Source organism: Taudactylus pleione, unplaced genomic scaffold (genome assembly GCF_031769625.1).
Source record: "Taudactylus pleione unplaced genomic scaffold, aTauple2 ptg000251l, whole genome shotgun sequence".
NCBI lineage: Eukaryota > Metazoa > Chordata > Amphibia > Anura > Myobatrachidae > Taudactylus > Taudactylus pleione.
In genome coordinates, this window is record NW_028284653.1 from 5316129 (window position 1) to 5331178 (window position 15050).

At 46.5% G+C, this 15050-nt stretch overlaps 1 protein-coding gene across 2 annotated transcripts in view; it reads left to right on the forward strand.

The window, feature by feature from the left end:
* LAMB1 (laminin subunit beta 1) overlaps window positions 1–15050 on the forward strand; it is an 81107-nt gene extending 66057 nt beyond the window's left edge. For both annotated transcript variants that reach the window (XM_088480195.1, XM_088480194.1), the window contains 4 exons: window positions 1282–1423; window positions 8605–8781; window positions 9405–9564; window positions 14105–15050. In XM_088480195.1, the coding sequence (XP_088336321.1) occupies window positions 1282–1423; window positions 8605–8781; window positions 9405–9564; window positions 14105–14241 (616 nt within the window). In that variant the 3' untranslated portion in view covers window positions 14242–15050. The remainder of the gene's footprint in view (window positions 1–1281; window positions 1424–8604; window positions 8782–9404; window positions 9565–14104) is intronic.

Here is a 15050-nt window from a genome sequence, read left to right on the forward strand (position 1 = left end):
CCTGGAGAGGGTGACCCCTTTATTGGGGGGGTCCCCAGCTCTCCAGGGATCCCCGGCCTGGGCTGACTAGCGGTCAGGGCTGATGCTGCGGCTGGGGGGCCCGGTGAAAGGGCTCCCCTGGCTGTGGCATCAGCCCCCCGCTAGAAAAAGTCCAGTGCTGGTTCTGGAACATACAGGGGAACCCTACTAATTTTTTTCCCCTGTATTTCCAGAACCAGGACCGGATCAGAGCCCAGAGCTGGTTGCGCAGAATACGGGGGACCCCTACGTCGTTTGTCCCCCGTATTTTGGCAACCAGCGCTGGTTCTGACTAGCCCGGTGCTGGTTGTGCTTAAGTACAGGGGACCCCTACGTCGTTTGTCCAGTGTATTTAAGCACACCCAGCACTGGGTCACTAATGCCCGGGGCTGGTTGCTCTTTTTTGGGGGGGGGGGGCACGCCATTTTTTTCTTTTTTTACACAGGTTTTTTTTTTTTTTTTTTTACCACAGCAGCACAGACGGGTCTCACGGACCTGTCATTGCTCTGCTGTGTCAATGACACAGATGCAAGTAGCACGGATCTCCTGGTCCGTGCGTGCATCTGTGTCATTGAAATACACAGCAGCACAGACGGGTCTCACTGACCCATCTGTGCTCTGTGTCACTGTCAGTCACACAGATGCATGTAGCACGGATCTCACGAGTCCGTGCTACATGCAAATGAGCACCATAATGCTGATTGGCTGAGAGCCGTGACAGACGGCTCTGTCAGCCAATCAGCACTTTGCCCATTAAAGGCAAAGGCATTTTTTTTTAAATGGCCGCTCGAGGCAAAACCTCGAGATCCGACAGCAGATCTCGAGGTTTTGCCTCGGGAGAGGGATCCGGGGCAGACAGGGAGATCCGAGCTTGGGCTCGGATCGCCCCGGATCCCCGAAGTTCGGGTGGGTTCGGTTCTCAGGGAACCGAACCCGCTCATCCCTACTTAAAAGTAAAAGATCAATAAAACATGATCTATAGGTGACACATAAAGGCGTACAGTAATGCAACATCTTTCTATATCTTTTTAGATTTTGGTGTTCCTCTTAATAATAATACAGTAAAATAAAATCTAACCTCTCCTAAAAATAAATGCTTAATATATACATAAATGAAATGTATCTTACAGTAAATTGTAGTGTATTATTGTCTTCTCCTAGAAGGTAAAGCAGTGGTGGAATGTTTAATAACCGGAAATAATTGCTTAGTCTGTGGTCTCTGAAAATAAACACTTTTAAAAAAGTTTGTTATCCGAATTACAGGAAGAGTGCGTCAGATATTAAGGAAATAGCCGATATGGTAATGGAAGCGCTAAAGGAAGCAGGCAGAGCCCAAAGTGCAGCTGGAGAAGCCATTAAGCAAGCAGATGACAACATAAAAGGAACAAATAACCTACTCACTTCTGTAAGTCAAAATTAACTTGATTTATTAGAAGAGAATATGTTGAAAGTCTTTGATGCTTTTTTGTTGTTTCAATGTTCATAAGACCTTATGTTAGAACTGTTACATATGTGTATGACGCATGGCTGCATCTAAGCATGCAGTGGGTGTTTTCTAAAATAGGTGACCAATAAAGACCACTAGGTATATATTTACTAAAGGTCGATTTTAATCTATTTAAAATCTATCAACATCGATGTTTTTGTTTCTGGGGCTAAATCACACATTTACTAATACTTAAACTAATTCAAAAGTTGACTGTTAGTAAATGTGTGATTTAGCCCAAGAAACACAACATCGATTTTAATTGATTTTAAATTGATTCAAATCAACCTTTAGTAAATATACCCCCTAGTGTCTGTACATGGTGTGTTCTTTAGGTATTGTATGAATTTGTATTTATACTGTATACTACCTGGTTACTATACAATACACTACCGTGCTTAAAATAGGAGTATTTTCTATTTGACTCAGAATTTGTTAAAACCAAAAACCAAGCAGCCCCTGTGATTTGACGTTTGCTCAGGTTATGAAACTGCATGCTTCATTTTGGGCACCCAAGAAATAGGCAGACCCATTATCGGAAATTGTCAATACACGAACATGAATTATGGGAAAGTAGCTATTTCACTTTCTAATGGGAAAAAGGATTTTCTACTTCAGGGTCCATAGGGGTCCACAGGGTGACCTTGGGGTATAGCTGGATCCTGGATCCTCGGGCACCACGGAGTTAAAGCTTTTAGCTGCTCCCAGGATGCACTTGGGTCCAACCTCCCCTATACCCCGCCCCCGAGCCACAGGCACCTCAGTTTTAGATGGTGCCCGGCCGGAGTCGGGTCACCCTGCGGGGTGGGCTGCAGGAGCAGCCCCCTAAAGCTTTTAATTTTTTATTTAACTTAGTTAAATTTATTTATTTTTTACTATAAGTTTTTTCTCTAGAGCAGCAGCGCTGGGCTGTCTGTACAGACGCCCACGCTGCCGCTCCTTCTCCCTGCTGGCGCCGCGACGCCAGCACTGAACTGGGGATCGCGGCGGGGGAAGCCAGAGTCTGTACTAGCCGGACTCTGGTTTCCCCCGGGACTGCTGCCGGAAGACGCCGGGGAGATCAGGTAAGCCGCGCACCGCTGATTAGCGGCGGTGCGCGGGTTCCTTTCAAATGCAGTCCCATGCCCCCGGTCTAGGGGACAGACCGGGGGCGCTAGCGGTGGCGGCGGGCCCCCCCTCCAGCGGAGGCATACCCCGCCAGACCACTAGACCACCAGGGTTAATATCGCGGCAAGCGGGATGCCGGCAACCCGGGGGTTAATATGCTAGCCAGGGGAGGAAGCCTTCCCTGTCTAGCGGCTCCTCCCCTCAGCTCAGCGCGCCTTTCAGCTCGGAGTCTGGCGTCGCTGAGCTGCAGATACTCGGCCACTCCTCCTCTGAGGTCTCCAGCGGCCATTTTCTCTGTGGCAGCGTGGATACTCTCAGGGAGCACGCGGACCGGTCCCCCTGTGTACCTCTCCCCTGCAGAAGGACAGTGTACACAGCGCTATAGCCCTCCCAGACACTGAATCTGGGAGGTTGATTGTAGTGGAAAGGTGCAGTGAGTATATCTTCCTGCATGGTATGTGACTTTTGCTAGTGCTGCCTGTCTGTGTCTTTTTTCTACTTACTGTCAGCCTGTACCTATCCCTTTCCTTCTCCTACAAGCCCTACAGGTGTGCGGGGGAAGGGTGTTTCTACTGACCTCACCTATATAGATCACGTATTTGTGAGGTCCGTCACATACAGTTGTGTGCTACACGGTGCCATATTGTGGGCTGTTGTTCAGCACACTGGTGAGTGCGCACGTTTTCTTCCTAAGTCATGTCTGAGGAGGAGATTGAGCACTCCGGGGCTCCAGCATTGTTCTCCTGCAGGCGCTGTTCTGCAGGAGTGGATAGGGAGGATTTGTCACAGGACGGCCTGTGCGGACGGTGCCAGGCGGTCCCTGGTACGTCTAAACCTCCCATGTCGCAGGAGCCACCATGGGCGATGTTTTCCCAGGTGCTGGTGTCCATCGCGGACCGTCTGTCGGTCCCGACTGCCGCCCCTACTAGGGCGTTGCCCCAGCCTGCCATCCCCCATTCCCCGGGTGTCCCACAATTATTGCAGACTCCCCCGGGGTCTCAGCCTGTTGGTCCCTATGCGGGGTTGCCAATGTATATTCAGTCCACCCCTGTGGCACAGCCGGCTGTGGTGCCGTTTCAGGCTCCTGTGACAGCTCCTCCACCCTGGGTGGATGCGCTTTCCCACACTGTCCAAGATTTGGCGGCAGCATCTTCGGCTTTTCCGTCGATGTTGCGCAGTGACGTGCCCTCCAGGGCGTCTAAACGCTCAGTCATGGCACAGGCTGCGCATCTTTCGGATTCTGAGGGGTTCTCGGATGATGGTGAGGTACAGGATGACTCAGCCTCAGATGCCTCAGTCCAGGAGGTAGACACTAAGTCTTCCATCAATGTGCGGGCTCCGGTTAAGGCGGTGCGGGCTATTCTTCTGATTGAGGATGAGGCACCCGCTCCCAAGTCAAGGTATCCTAGTTTTAAAAAAGCTAAGGTTACTTCTACAGCGTTCCCCTTGTCTGATCAGTTGACTGATCACATGGCGGTGGCCTGGCAGACGCCCAGTAAGCGTTTCCTGCCACAGAAACGCTTGGCGTCCAATTATCCATTCCCGGAAGCGCATTGTAAGAAATGGGAAACTCCGCCTGCAGTCGATTCCCATGTAACACGCCTCATCAGGAGTGCTACTTTGCCATTGCCGTCTATATCCTCGCTGAAGGATCCTACGGACAGGAAGGTGGAGACTTGTCTAAAGTCTATTTATTCTCTCTCAGGGGCTGTAGCCCGGCCGTCCATGGCCATCTCCTGGGTGGCCAAGGCCATTGAGGGGTGGGCCAACGCCTTGGAGGACACGTTTACGGATGAATCTCCGGACGTCCAGGGGGCGTTGTTAGGACAGATGAGAGATGCCGCCTCCTACATTGGAGAAGCATCTTTGGATGCTAGCCTGTTGACCTCTAGGGTTTCGGCGGCAGCAGTGTCTGCTCGTAGATCCTTGTGGTTGCGGTCTTGGAGAGCAGACGTGGATTCAAAGAAAGGCTTGGAGGCCTTACCTTTTAATGGGGAATTACTATTTGGTCCGGACCTGGACAAAATAGTAGATACCCTGGCAAAATCCAAGTCAGCCTTCCTCCCTTCAGCTACTACACCTGCTAAGGTCCGGAGCTCGGCGTTTCGTTCCTTTCGGGTTCAGGGCAAGGCAAAGGGTCAGTCCTTCCCGAGGCAGTCCGCACCCAAGACCGCCTCAAAGCCAAAGAAGCAAGCCTGGAGTGCTAGGCGCCCTTCTTCCAAGCCAGAAGATAAGCCTTCTGCGTGATGGGACGGGCCTCCCTCTGGGGGACCCCAGAGTGGGAGGCCGACTTCTTCAATTCGCCCAGTGCTGGCACAATACCACCACGGATGCCTGGGTGCGAGAAGTGGTCTCCCAGGGGTACGCCCTGTCTTTTCGGCACAGGCCGCCTTGCCAGTTTTTTTGCACAAGTCCTTCTCAGGACAAAACCAAGGCCTTGCAGGTTCAGGAAGCCATAGAGGCCTTGCTGACGGCGGGGGTCATTATACCCGTACCACAGTCTCAACGTGGGATGGGGTATTACTCTACGCTGTTTCTGGTGCAGAAACCCAATGGCTCTCATCGCCCCATCCTCAATTTGAAGTCCCTGAACAGGTTTCTCAGGGTTCCCAAATTCAGGATGGAAACTTTGCGTTCCATCATACTGGCGATGGAACCGGGGGATTATATGGTCTCCCTGGATATCCAGGACGCCTACCTCCATGTGCCTATAGCAACATCGCACCAACGGTTTCTGCAGTTTGCTATTCTCCACAACCACTACCAATTCAGGGCTCTACCCTTTGGTCTCTCCACGGCACCAAGGATATTTACCAAGGTGATGGCGGTCATGGCGGCTCACCTTCGGAGCCAGGGGATACGGTTGCTACCGTATCTAGACGACCTCCTCTTGCTGGCAAGCTCCCCGGAGGTACTGATCCAGCATCTCCACCTGACGGTCGCTTGTCTACAGGCGCACGGCTGGTTGATCAACTGGAAGAAATCCTCCCTCATCCCATCACAACGGATGGTTCATTTGGGGGCCCTGCTGGACTCTCGTCAGCAACGGATTTTTCTGACTCCAGAGAAGGTCTCCTCCTTACAGCTGCGGATTCACAGTTGTCTGAGCAGTGGCAGAGTGTCGGTGCACTCAGCGATGAGAGTTTTGGGGTCCATGGTGTCGGCATTCGACATGGTGGAGTTTGCCCAGTTCCATTCCAGGCCCCTGCAGGGGCTGATTCTTTCAGAATGGAATGGATTGCCACACAGGATCCGCTCTCAGATGCTGGTGTTGTCCTCGGAGGTGCGTCTGTCCCTAGCCTGGTGGCTGCAGACAGCGCATCTCCTGGAGGGGCGCCCCTTTTGGATCCCGGAATGGGTTCTGCTCACGACAAATGCCAGTCTCTGGGGTTGGGGGGCGGTGACAGGCTCCTTGTCACTTCAGGGTCGTTGGTCGGCGGAGGAAGCGATTCTTCCCATCAACATCCTGGAACTGCGGGCAGTATACAGAGCCCTGCAGTCGTCCGGCACCGCTCTTCACGGAAGGGCCGTTCAGGTGCAGTCAGACAACGCCACCACGGTGGCGTACATCAATCACCAGGGAGGGACTCGCAGTCGAGCTGCGATGTCGGAGGTGTCCCACGTCCTGGCTTGGGCGGAGCGCTATCTTCCAGCTCTCTCGGCAGTTTTCATCCCAGGAGTCCTCAATTGGGAGGCAGACTTCCTCAGCCGTTACGATGTGCATCCCGGGGAATGGGCGCTTCATCCAGAGGTATTCCAACTACTCGTGGACAAGTGGGGGCTGCCAGAGCTGGACCTGATGGCGTCCCGTTACAATCACAAGCTGCCTGTGTACGGGTCAAGGACAAGGGACGCAGGCGCAAGTCTGATAGACGCGCTGTCGGTGAAATGGCTGTTTCAACTGGCTTACTTGTTCCCTCCGATATCTCTGCTGCCTCGGGTCCTGCGCAAGTTCAAACAGGACGGAGGCACACTGATCCTGGTGGCCCCAGCGTGGCCCAGAAGGCCGTGGTACTCCGATCTGCGGAGCCTGTCCATCGAGGCTCCGTACCTCCTACCTCAACGGCGGGACCTGTTGTCTCAGGGGCCCTGTCTTCACCCGGATCTGGGTCGACTATCTTTGACGGCGTGGCTCTTGAGACAGCCGTCCTGAGGTCTCGGGGCTTTTCTAGCTCCGTTATTACCACCATGCTGAGGGCGCGCAAGCCTGCTTCCGCGAGGATCTATCACAGAGTGTGGCACACTTACTTTCAGTGGTGCGAGGCCAGAAACTATGATCCCCAGGTGTTCCGAGTTTCGCGTATTCTGGCTTTCCTTCAGTCCGGTTTGGACTTAGGATTACGTCTTTCTTCACTGAAGGTACACGTGTCTGGTCTGTCGGTGTGGTTCCAGCGCAGGATCGCTGCTATGCCGGACGTACACACCTTTTTCCAGGGTGTTTTGAGAATCCAGCCTCCCTTTGTGCCACCTGTGGCCCCGTGGGATTTGGTGGTGGTTCTTAGGGCCTTACAGGGTCCTCCTTTTGAGCCCTTGGAGTCAGTGGAGCTCAAGTGGCTAACTTTTAAAACTGTTTTCCTCTTGGCAATTGCTTCTGCCAGGAGGGTTTCAGATTTGGGGGCGCTTTCTTGTCGTCCCCCTTTTCTGATTTTTCATCAGGACAGAGCGGTGCTTCGCACTCGTCCTGATTTCCTGCCTAAGGTGGTTTCCAGGTTCCACATTAATCAGGAAATTGTTGTACCAGCCTTTCAGTCACCTGATCTTTCGGCTGGGGAGACTTCCTTAGACGTTGTAAGGGCACTCCAGGTTTATGTGGACCGGACTAGTTCTGTGAGGAAGTCGGATTCTTTGTTTATCCTCTTTGGTTTTCACAAGAGGGGTTGGCCTGCCAACAAACAGACTCTAGCCCGTTGGCTTCGTTCTGTTATTATTGAGGCTTATATGCAGGAGGGTTTACCTGTTCCAGCCTCTGTTAAGGCTCATTCCACTCGGTCCGTGGGCCCTTCTTGGGCTGCTAGCCGTGGCGCCTCTGCTGTTCAGCTCTGTAAGGCGGCCACCTGGTCTTCCATTCAGACCTTTTTGAGGTTCTATGCGTTTGACACCTTTGCCTCTCAGGATGCATCCTTTGGGCGCCGGGTTCTCCTATCAGCACAGGAGCGTCCCCGCCCTTAGTTGGACTGCTTTGGGACATCCCCAAGGTCACCCTGTGGACCCCTATGGACCCTGAAGTAGAAAACAAGAGATATGGTAAGAACTTACCTTTGTTATCTCTGTTTCTACGAAGTCCATAGGGTCCACAGGGCACCCGCCCTGACGCACCTGGCTTCATATGGGCTCTGTGACTGGTCACCGGTTTTCCGTCTCCCATTTCTGTGAGTATGGTTCTTGTGTGTTCCAGTCTTCCTTCTCTCTGTTTCGTCTCCTCCTCCGGCCTGGGCTGCTTACCAACTGAGGTGCCTGTGGCTCGGGGGCGGGGTATAGGGGAGGTTGGACCCAAGTGCATCCTGGGAGCAGCTAAAAGCTTTAACTCCGTGGTGCCCGAGGATCCAGGATCCAGCTATACCCCAAGGTCACCCTGTGGACCCTATGGACTTCGTAGAAACAGAGATAACAAAGGTAAGTTCTTACCATATCTCTTGTTATCCTCGAACAAACAGGGCCTCTTTGAGTATGGACAAGATGACTCTGCAACTTCTATAAATCATATTATGGGATAGAAATAAATATGGGACGATTCAATTAGCTGCAGAAGCCCCTGGAACAGGTCCCGACAGCTACGGGGTGTTGACTTCCCACTTGCACCTATAGAATAGAATCTGCCTACCGTACTACATGAAAGAATAAATAATAAGCTCTGCAGCATGATGACCTTTATGAAAGAGCAGGAAAATTACTTTTGAACAGTATGTCCTCAGTGTTTTCCTTTCATAGATTTTAAATTAATTTTGTTTTTGATGTTAGATAATTAGATTGTTTGTTTGCTTTTTTATGTGTAGATTGAATCAGAAGCAGCAGTTTCAGAAGAAACCTTAAATAATGCCACCCAACGTATTGCCCAACTGGAAAAAAGTCTTGGTGATCTAATGAAGAAGTCCACAGCCAACTCTGAGACTTTAAAATCAGTGGAAAAGTCTGTTAAAGATGTGAAGGCGAATGCTGAAGGAGTGAAGAAGGTTTGTTTATGATTTTTGCATCTTGAAAACCTGTTATTTCAAGACCTTGCATAGCATGCCAGTTGTCATGATCAAGGGAAGCTGGAGAGGGTCTAGTACGTACTGTAATGTGGTAGAGCACTAAGCTCCCTCTTCCCAATCGCTCCAGACACAATACTGGCAAGCAAGCAGCAATGGGTTCTGGAGCTGGCCCTTTAAAGAAGTTTTTTGTTTTGTTTTTTATTATTATTTAGTTTACGCTCCTTCCCTCAAGATTCCCCACCATATCTTGAATGGAGCAGTGTGTCAGATCTTACATATAGCCAGTGTCTCTGCTTCTTGTATCTGTTCATAACCGATGGGCTGAACAATCTAAACCAGAGTTCTAAATCTGTTGAAGCTACAAAGTTGTGCAAAGGACGGTCTTGTAAATGAAAGGCTGCTGCTTTTTAAATTCTGCTCAAATTCTAGTAGACCATAATTATGCCCTGCCTCTTTGTGTGCCCATTTATGAGGAAATTATTTTATAAAGAACGTACTTTTCAGGAAGGGAGTTGGTAGAAGCTATGGGATAAAAGAAGAATCACAGCTGTTTAGAAAAAAACATTTATGCTTAAATATAATATTTGTCTCTAATATTGCAGGTTCTGGACAATGAACTTACTAACAAATATAAGAAAGTTGAAGACTTGATAGCAAAAAAAGCTGAAGATTCTGCAGAGGCCAGAAATAAAGCAGAACAACTTCAGAAGGAAGCTAAAGCCTTGTTAACAAAAGCAAACAAGAAATTAGGATTTCTTAAAGGTATATTTTTATAATGCGATTTATCTTACAATTTTACTGTTAGTACAAGTACGATTTTCTTGTTTTAAGCTTTGATACCTGGAAAACTGTAAACTCCTGTCATGTTATAGGAGCATTTAGACATACTGTACATAATGTCTCTCATACGTCTCATACGTCCAGTTGGGGGACACTGATACCATGGGAGATTGGAAATTGGTACTTTAAATTCAGTAATACATCCAGTATGGTTTAAAAAATATTTTTTTAGACTGCACAGCATTATTTTTTTTTTTTTAAATGTACTGCTGTGGTGCTCATCTAGAATAGACAGGCTTGCAGGGGTATCCGCAGGCAGGAGCAGGCTAAGATGGAGCGATCCCTCATGTGAGGCAGTTCTGGGGGTAAGACTCCACTACTCACGTGTGTACTGATGCTATCATTATGGACAAGGTAGGTTACTCCCCTCTCCCAGTCCTGGGGAGAGGAGATGTCTTAATAACTGTCGTCCACATTCTACAACCAGAACCAGCCAGTTCAGGATGCGGGGGTCAAGTGAAGGCAGCCAGGACCTCAAAAGGAACCTGTAATTTACATTAAAAATAAAAGACTTGCAAAAATATATAGTATTATGTTTACCACATAATACTACTGTGTACAGCACAAATATGAGAGCACAGTACTCCATGGTGCAAAAATATCTGCTATTACTGTATATTATTTGTGATCGTATGTGTGTTTTATGTCTATGCACAAATCTCAGTAGTGAACACACTTTTACATCAGTTATATTGAAGACTGGATTACTGTTAGTAAACTCCGGATGTAGTAGTCCCATATCCATATGAAAACAGCTGACCAACTGTCCTATTTGAAAGTTCCAACATCAATACAGGCACATATCATCAGCAGTTGAACCTGATACAAGATAAACTCGCTTAAAAAAAAAACTCTATTAACTAGCTAATGTATGTATGCAAATTCTGTCATGAAGTTCTTGGAAGATGGTTATACACAACCAAAAAAAAAAACCAAGAGTGTCCAAATAAGTAGTGCACTAGGGATCACTGATTATATACTTTGTTAACATTTGTACAATCTTTTTCAACTAATGCTGCACATCCACTAGGCGACTAGGTAAAGACAGTACGATTACAACATCGTAATCGTACTGTCATTCCCCATCCCCTGCAGTGCCTACACTGAACGATTATTCGTTCAGTGTAGGCACCTTCCATCATCCCTGAACATGGCCAATCTGTCGTTATCGGCTGGTTGACCGGCATGTTCGGACGATGATTGATGTTGAAAATGACCAGCGGAAGCACGCATCGCTGGTAGTTTCTGACATTATAGTGCACGATTAATGAGCGATTGCACGAATACGATGTTGTAATCGTGCAATCGCTCATTAATATCGCCTAGTGGATGTGCCCCATAACTTTTAAAAAAAATTCTCTCTTATGGAAAACCTTATTAATTTTGCAGATTATTTGTTAAATCAGAAAGATTTAAGTAGTGAAAGAAAATGTAGTAAGTGATTTAAAAAATTGTTGTAGTACTGCTGGCACCACTGTTGGCTATATTAGTTATTACAGATCTTTATTTGCATGTCACTATTATTTGACTGTATCCAGTTTGCGTGTGCCACTTATCTGTGTGCATAGATTTCAATTCTTGGAGAAGTATTTCCATGTTTATTTTTGCTATGATAATTCGTGATTATCCCTCAATCAATTTAACAATCCTAACGATTTCAAAAGTCCATTCTCAATTGTTAGGACTGACTGGAAAAATAATATTCATGAGCAGAGCTAAATGTCCTGGCACTATCGTATGTGTTCATACCAGCGGTGGAAAACTAAGCCAATTCATTCAGCAGGCCCATCCTGCATCCAGGAGATTGCTCTCAACCATGTTGGCATCTCAGCTGAACCTTAAGGTGGAGTGATTGATTTTTTTTTTTATTTAAAGGACCAGGAATCACCAGGTGTTTAAAAACACCTTGATGGCTCCCTTGGATTTCCATCTCATTTATATCTTGCTAATATAGTGGTGAATGGTACAGCAGGTTTTGAAAAACATAAAGAGAGAACGGGTCCTGGTGCTGTTGGTAGCAATAAAATGTTCAAAAGAATTGTGACACACAAACAGTCTCAGGATGTGGATGGGTTGAACGTGCCATGTTGCCCTAAGATAGGAATTGCTAACCCAGGGACCATTTTATCATCAGGGATCAGTACGACTGGCTTACTGGTGTGGCAGATGAAGATATGCTTCTAGAGGAGAAGGGCTTTTCAAACAGGGTGATTGACATTATGAGCCGTATTCAATTTGAGCGGACCCGCGATACTTTTTCGGGCTCCCGGACTTTTCGCCTACATCATGTGTTTTGCAGGCGGCAAAGTATCGCGCGTGTGCCCACGTATCCCCATTTTCAATTTGAAAGTAGGCGAAAAGGGGACCCGGCGAAACTTAAACAAGTGGAAATTACTGATTTGGGGAAATCAGCCTGACACCCCCCAAAATATGCTCTGACATGGGGGATAGCTATGGTTACCCCCAATTTGGCTTGCTGAAGGTATTTGGTGTTTTTAAGTGGGCTCAATAGCTGCTAAATAGAATTTTTGTACAAGTGGTGAAGAATAGTATTCAGGAGTTTTTTATGCAGAAAAGAACTTATCACAGCAAATTTGGGGTACTTGAAAATGGGGGTCAGTATATTTTAAGGTTGCTAAAGTTAAGTTTAAAAAATCGTGAAAAATCCACCTGCCGCAAGCCCCTGCAATGAAAAAAACACCAGAGGCATACTTGGAGACCCCCCCACAGTCAAGTTCGCTAGTTTTTAACTTTGTCCCCCAACATTTTTTTTTGTCGCCCCCAAATTCAAAGTGATTTTTTTTGGGGTGGTGTTTAGTGTTTTTTTTTTTTTTTTTTTGACACAGTTTACCTTTGGGGAACTGTCTGAAGGCTGCACGGGAGTTCCCGCAACGTTGCACCCCAGAACCCCAATTATGCAGTTTTTTTCCGCCTGCTATTCATAGGCGAAACTTTTCCGCCTATTACAATGCATTGACTTTCCGCCTAGGCGGAAAGTCTTTCAAATTGAATACAGCGATACTTTCCGCCTGGCGAAATTACGTCATCGGCGATACTTTTCCGCGGATTCCGGCTTTTTGCGTCAAATTGAATACGGGCCTTTGTTTAAGGCCAGGAAAACTGTTTTGGCAAAAAATTATCATATGGTATAGCAGAGCTATGTTTCTTGGTGTGAGATTAGAGATATTTCCAACATTCTCTTTATTATTATTATTTATTACCAGTTATTTATATAGTGCACAAATATTCTGCAGCGCTTTATAGAGCACCAGCCCAGTTACTACTGTTTCGACCCGGCGGAGGTAGATCGAGTCGCAGTAAATGCGCCTTAATTCAGACGCTTAGTACTGCCAACCCAAAAAACATAGCAATAAAATAAAAGCTTAGGACTGTCTGAGCAGTCCCGTTACCAAGGTGCGTCTTGATCCGGCCGCACCAAACGAACAACTGAAGGGTTATGGCTAGGGGTGGGGTACATATGGAGGAGGACCCGAGACGTCCTGGGAGCTGAAGCTTTAACTATTTGGTGCCTGGATCTCTCCAACCATAATATCCCCATGGTATCGCTGTGGATCCCTATGGACCCTGAGGAAGAAAATATACAAACTCCACGCAGTTAGGGCCATGGTAGGAATCGAACCCACAATCTCAGTGCTGTGAGGCAGTAATGCTAACCATGACCCATTTCCTACAGGATGGCCATGAAGTTCAGATCGCCATACACTTTCTTCCAGAAGAGTCTAGTGCTTTTACCAGAGATGCACACCTTTTTACAGGATGTGATGCATTTGAGACCACTACTAAGTCCCTTGGGACTGGAATTTAGTGTTGAAGGCATTACAACAAGTTTCTTTTCTACCACTGTACTTGGTGGATCTTCAGTTTCTCATTTTCCTTTTGCCCATTTCCATGGCTTGGAGGGTGTTGGAATTGTGGGCTCTGTCCAAGAGATCTACTTATGTGATCTTCATAAGGATAGGTCTGTTCTCCACACCATCTTTTCAGCTTGAGGTGGTGTCTAAAAACCTAAATCAGGACATCATGATTATGGCTTTGAATTGGAATCAGTCCTTGGAGGAAGAGGAATGTCTTTTACTTACTGTATGTTGTCAGGACATCAAATATAGGTCAGAAGAACATGTAGACTGTATGAAGACTGATTATATTTAGTGCTTCTATAAGAGGCTGGACAACATACAAATAAACTATAACCAGATAGCTCACTTATGTGATTTGTCACACTTACAATTGCATAAGATCAAGCCTGAGCAGTGGTGTCGGTCAGCCATATAAGCCTTGGTAAATAATTTTACAAAATGGTACCTGTGTGTCTCCCAATGGGCAGAAAAAGGGAGTTTAGAATAGGATTTTTATTATTGCATTATATATATATATTTTTTAAGAAACAAAAAACATCTACATCTATTCTGACGTCTTTTCTTTCTTTGTTTTTCTTCTCTAGATTTAGAGAAAAAGTATGAAGATAACCAAAGGATCTTAGAAGAAAAAGCAAGACAGCTGATGGCATTGGAAGAAAAGGTTCAGACCATTCTGAAAGCTATCAGTGAGAAAGCCGCAGTATACAGCACATGCTTGTAGATTAAATCGTGAATACAGGAACCTGGTTAGGACCAAATTATTTTTTTTAATAATTTATTGGATGTTAAATGGACCCAAGATTAAGACATTTTATTATTGTCTAGTTTAATAAATAAAATAAGAATACCAGTAATAAATAACTCTTGGAACTAATGCAGCGTTTTCAAGGCTTCAGTTCTCTATATTCCAAAAAAATGTTTTTCCTTCAAGTAATGATAAATTAAATTGCCTTCACTAAACTCAGTGCCTGTATTTGCTTACATATGTAATCTTTGTTAACAACTTGCAGCAGTTTAGATATAGTCTTCCAACAAACACTATTCTTCTATACTTTGTAGTCAATATTTTTGGACACATGTCCATTTCACCAATTAAAAGTGTACCTGTTTCCTGCACACAGTGGAAGCAGCAATGTCCTTTCTAGCTCCTCACGAAGAATTAGAAACATCACTGTGGCGCAAAGTGCCTTGTGCTGCATAATTCTAGCATACTTGGTGAATTGCTTGGCTCCAATTATGAAGAATATTGGTTCAGTTGACAAAATTAGCTGCCTCTGCCATTCGTATGTTAAAGGAGGACTTCAATATTTGTACCATGAAGTATTTCCAGGATGGTGGCTTCTGCTAAAGATAGGTTTTTGTGTAACCTTCATGGAATCACCTGGACTGTTTGAAGAATATGATTCTTTAAATGCATGTTGCCTAAGCTAATATAACACTATTTTACACTAATAGGTTTGTAATACAGACAGCATACCTGTTTATATTCACACATCCCTCTAGAATATTATAAATAAAGCACAAAAGAAT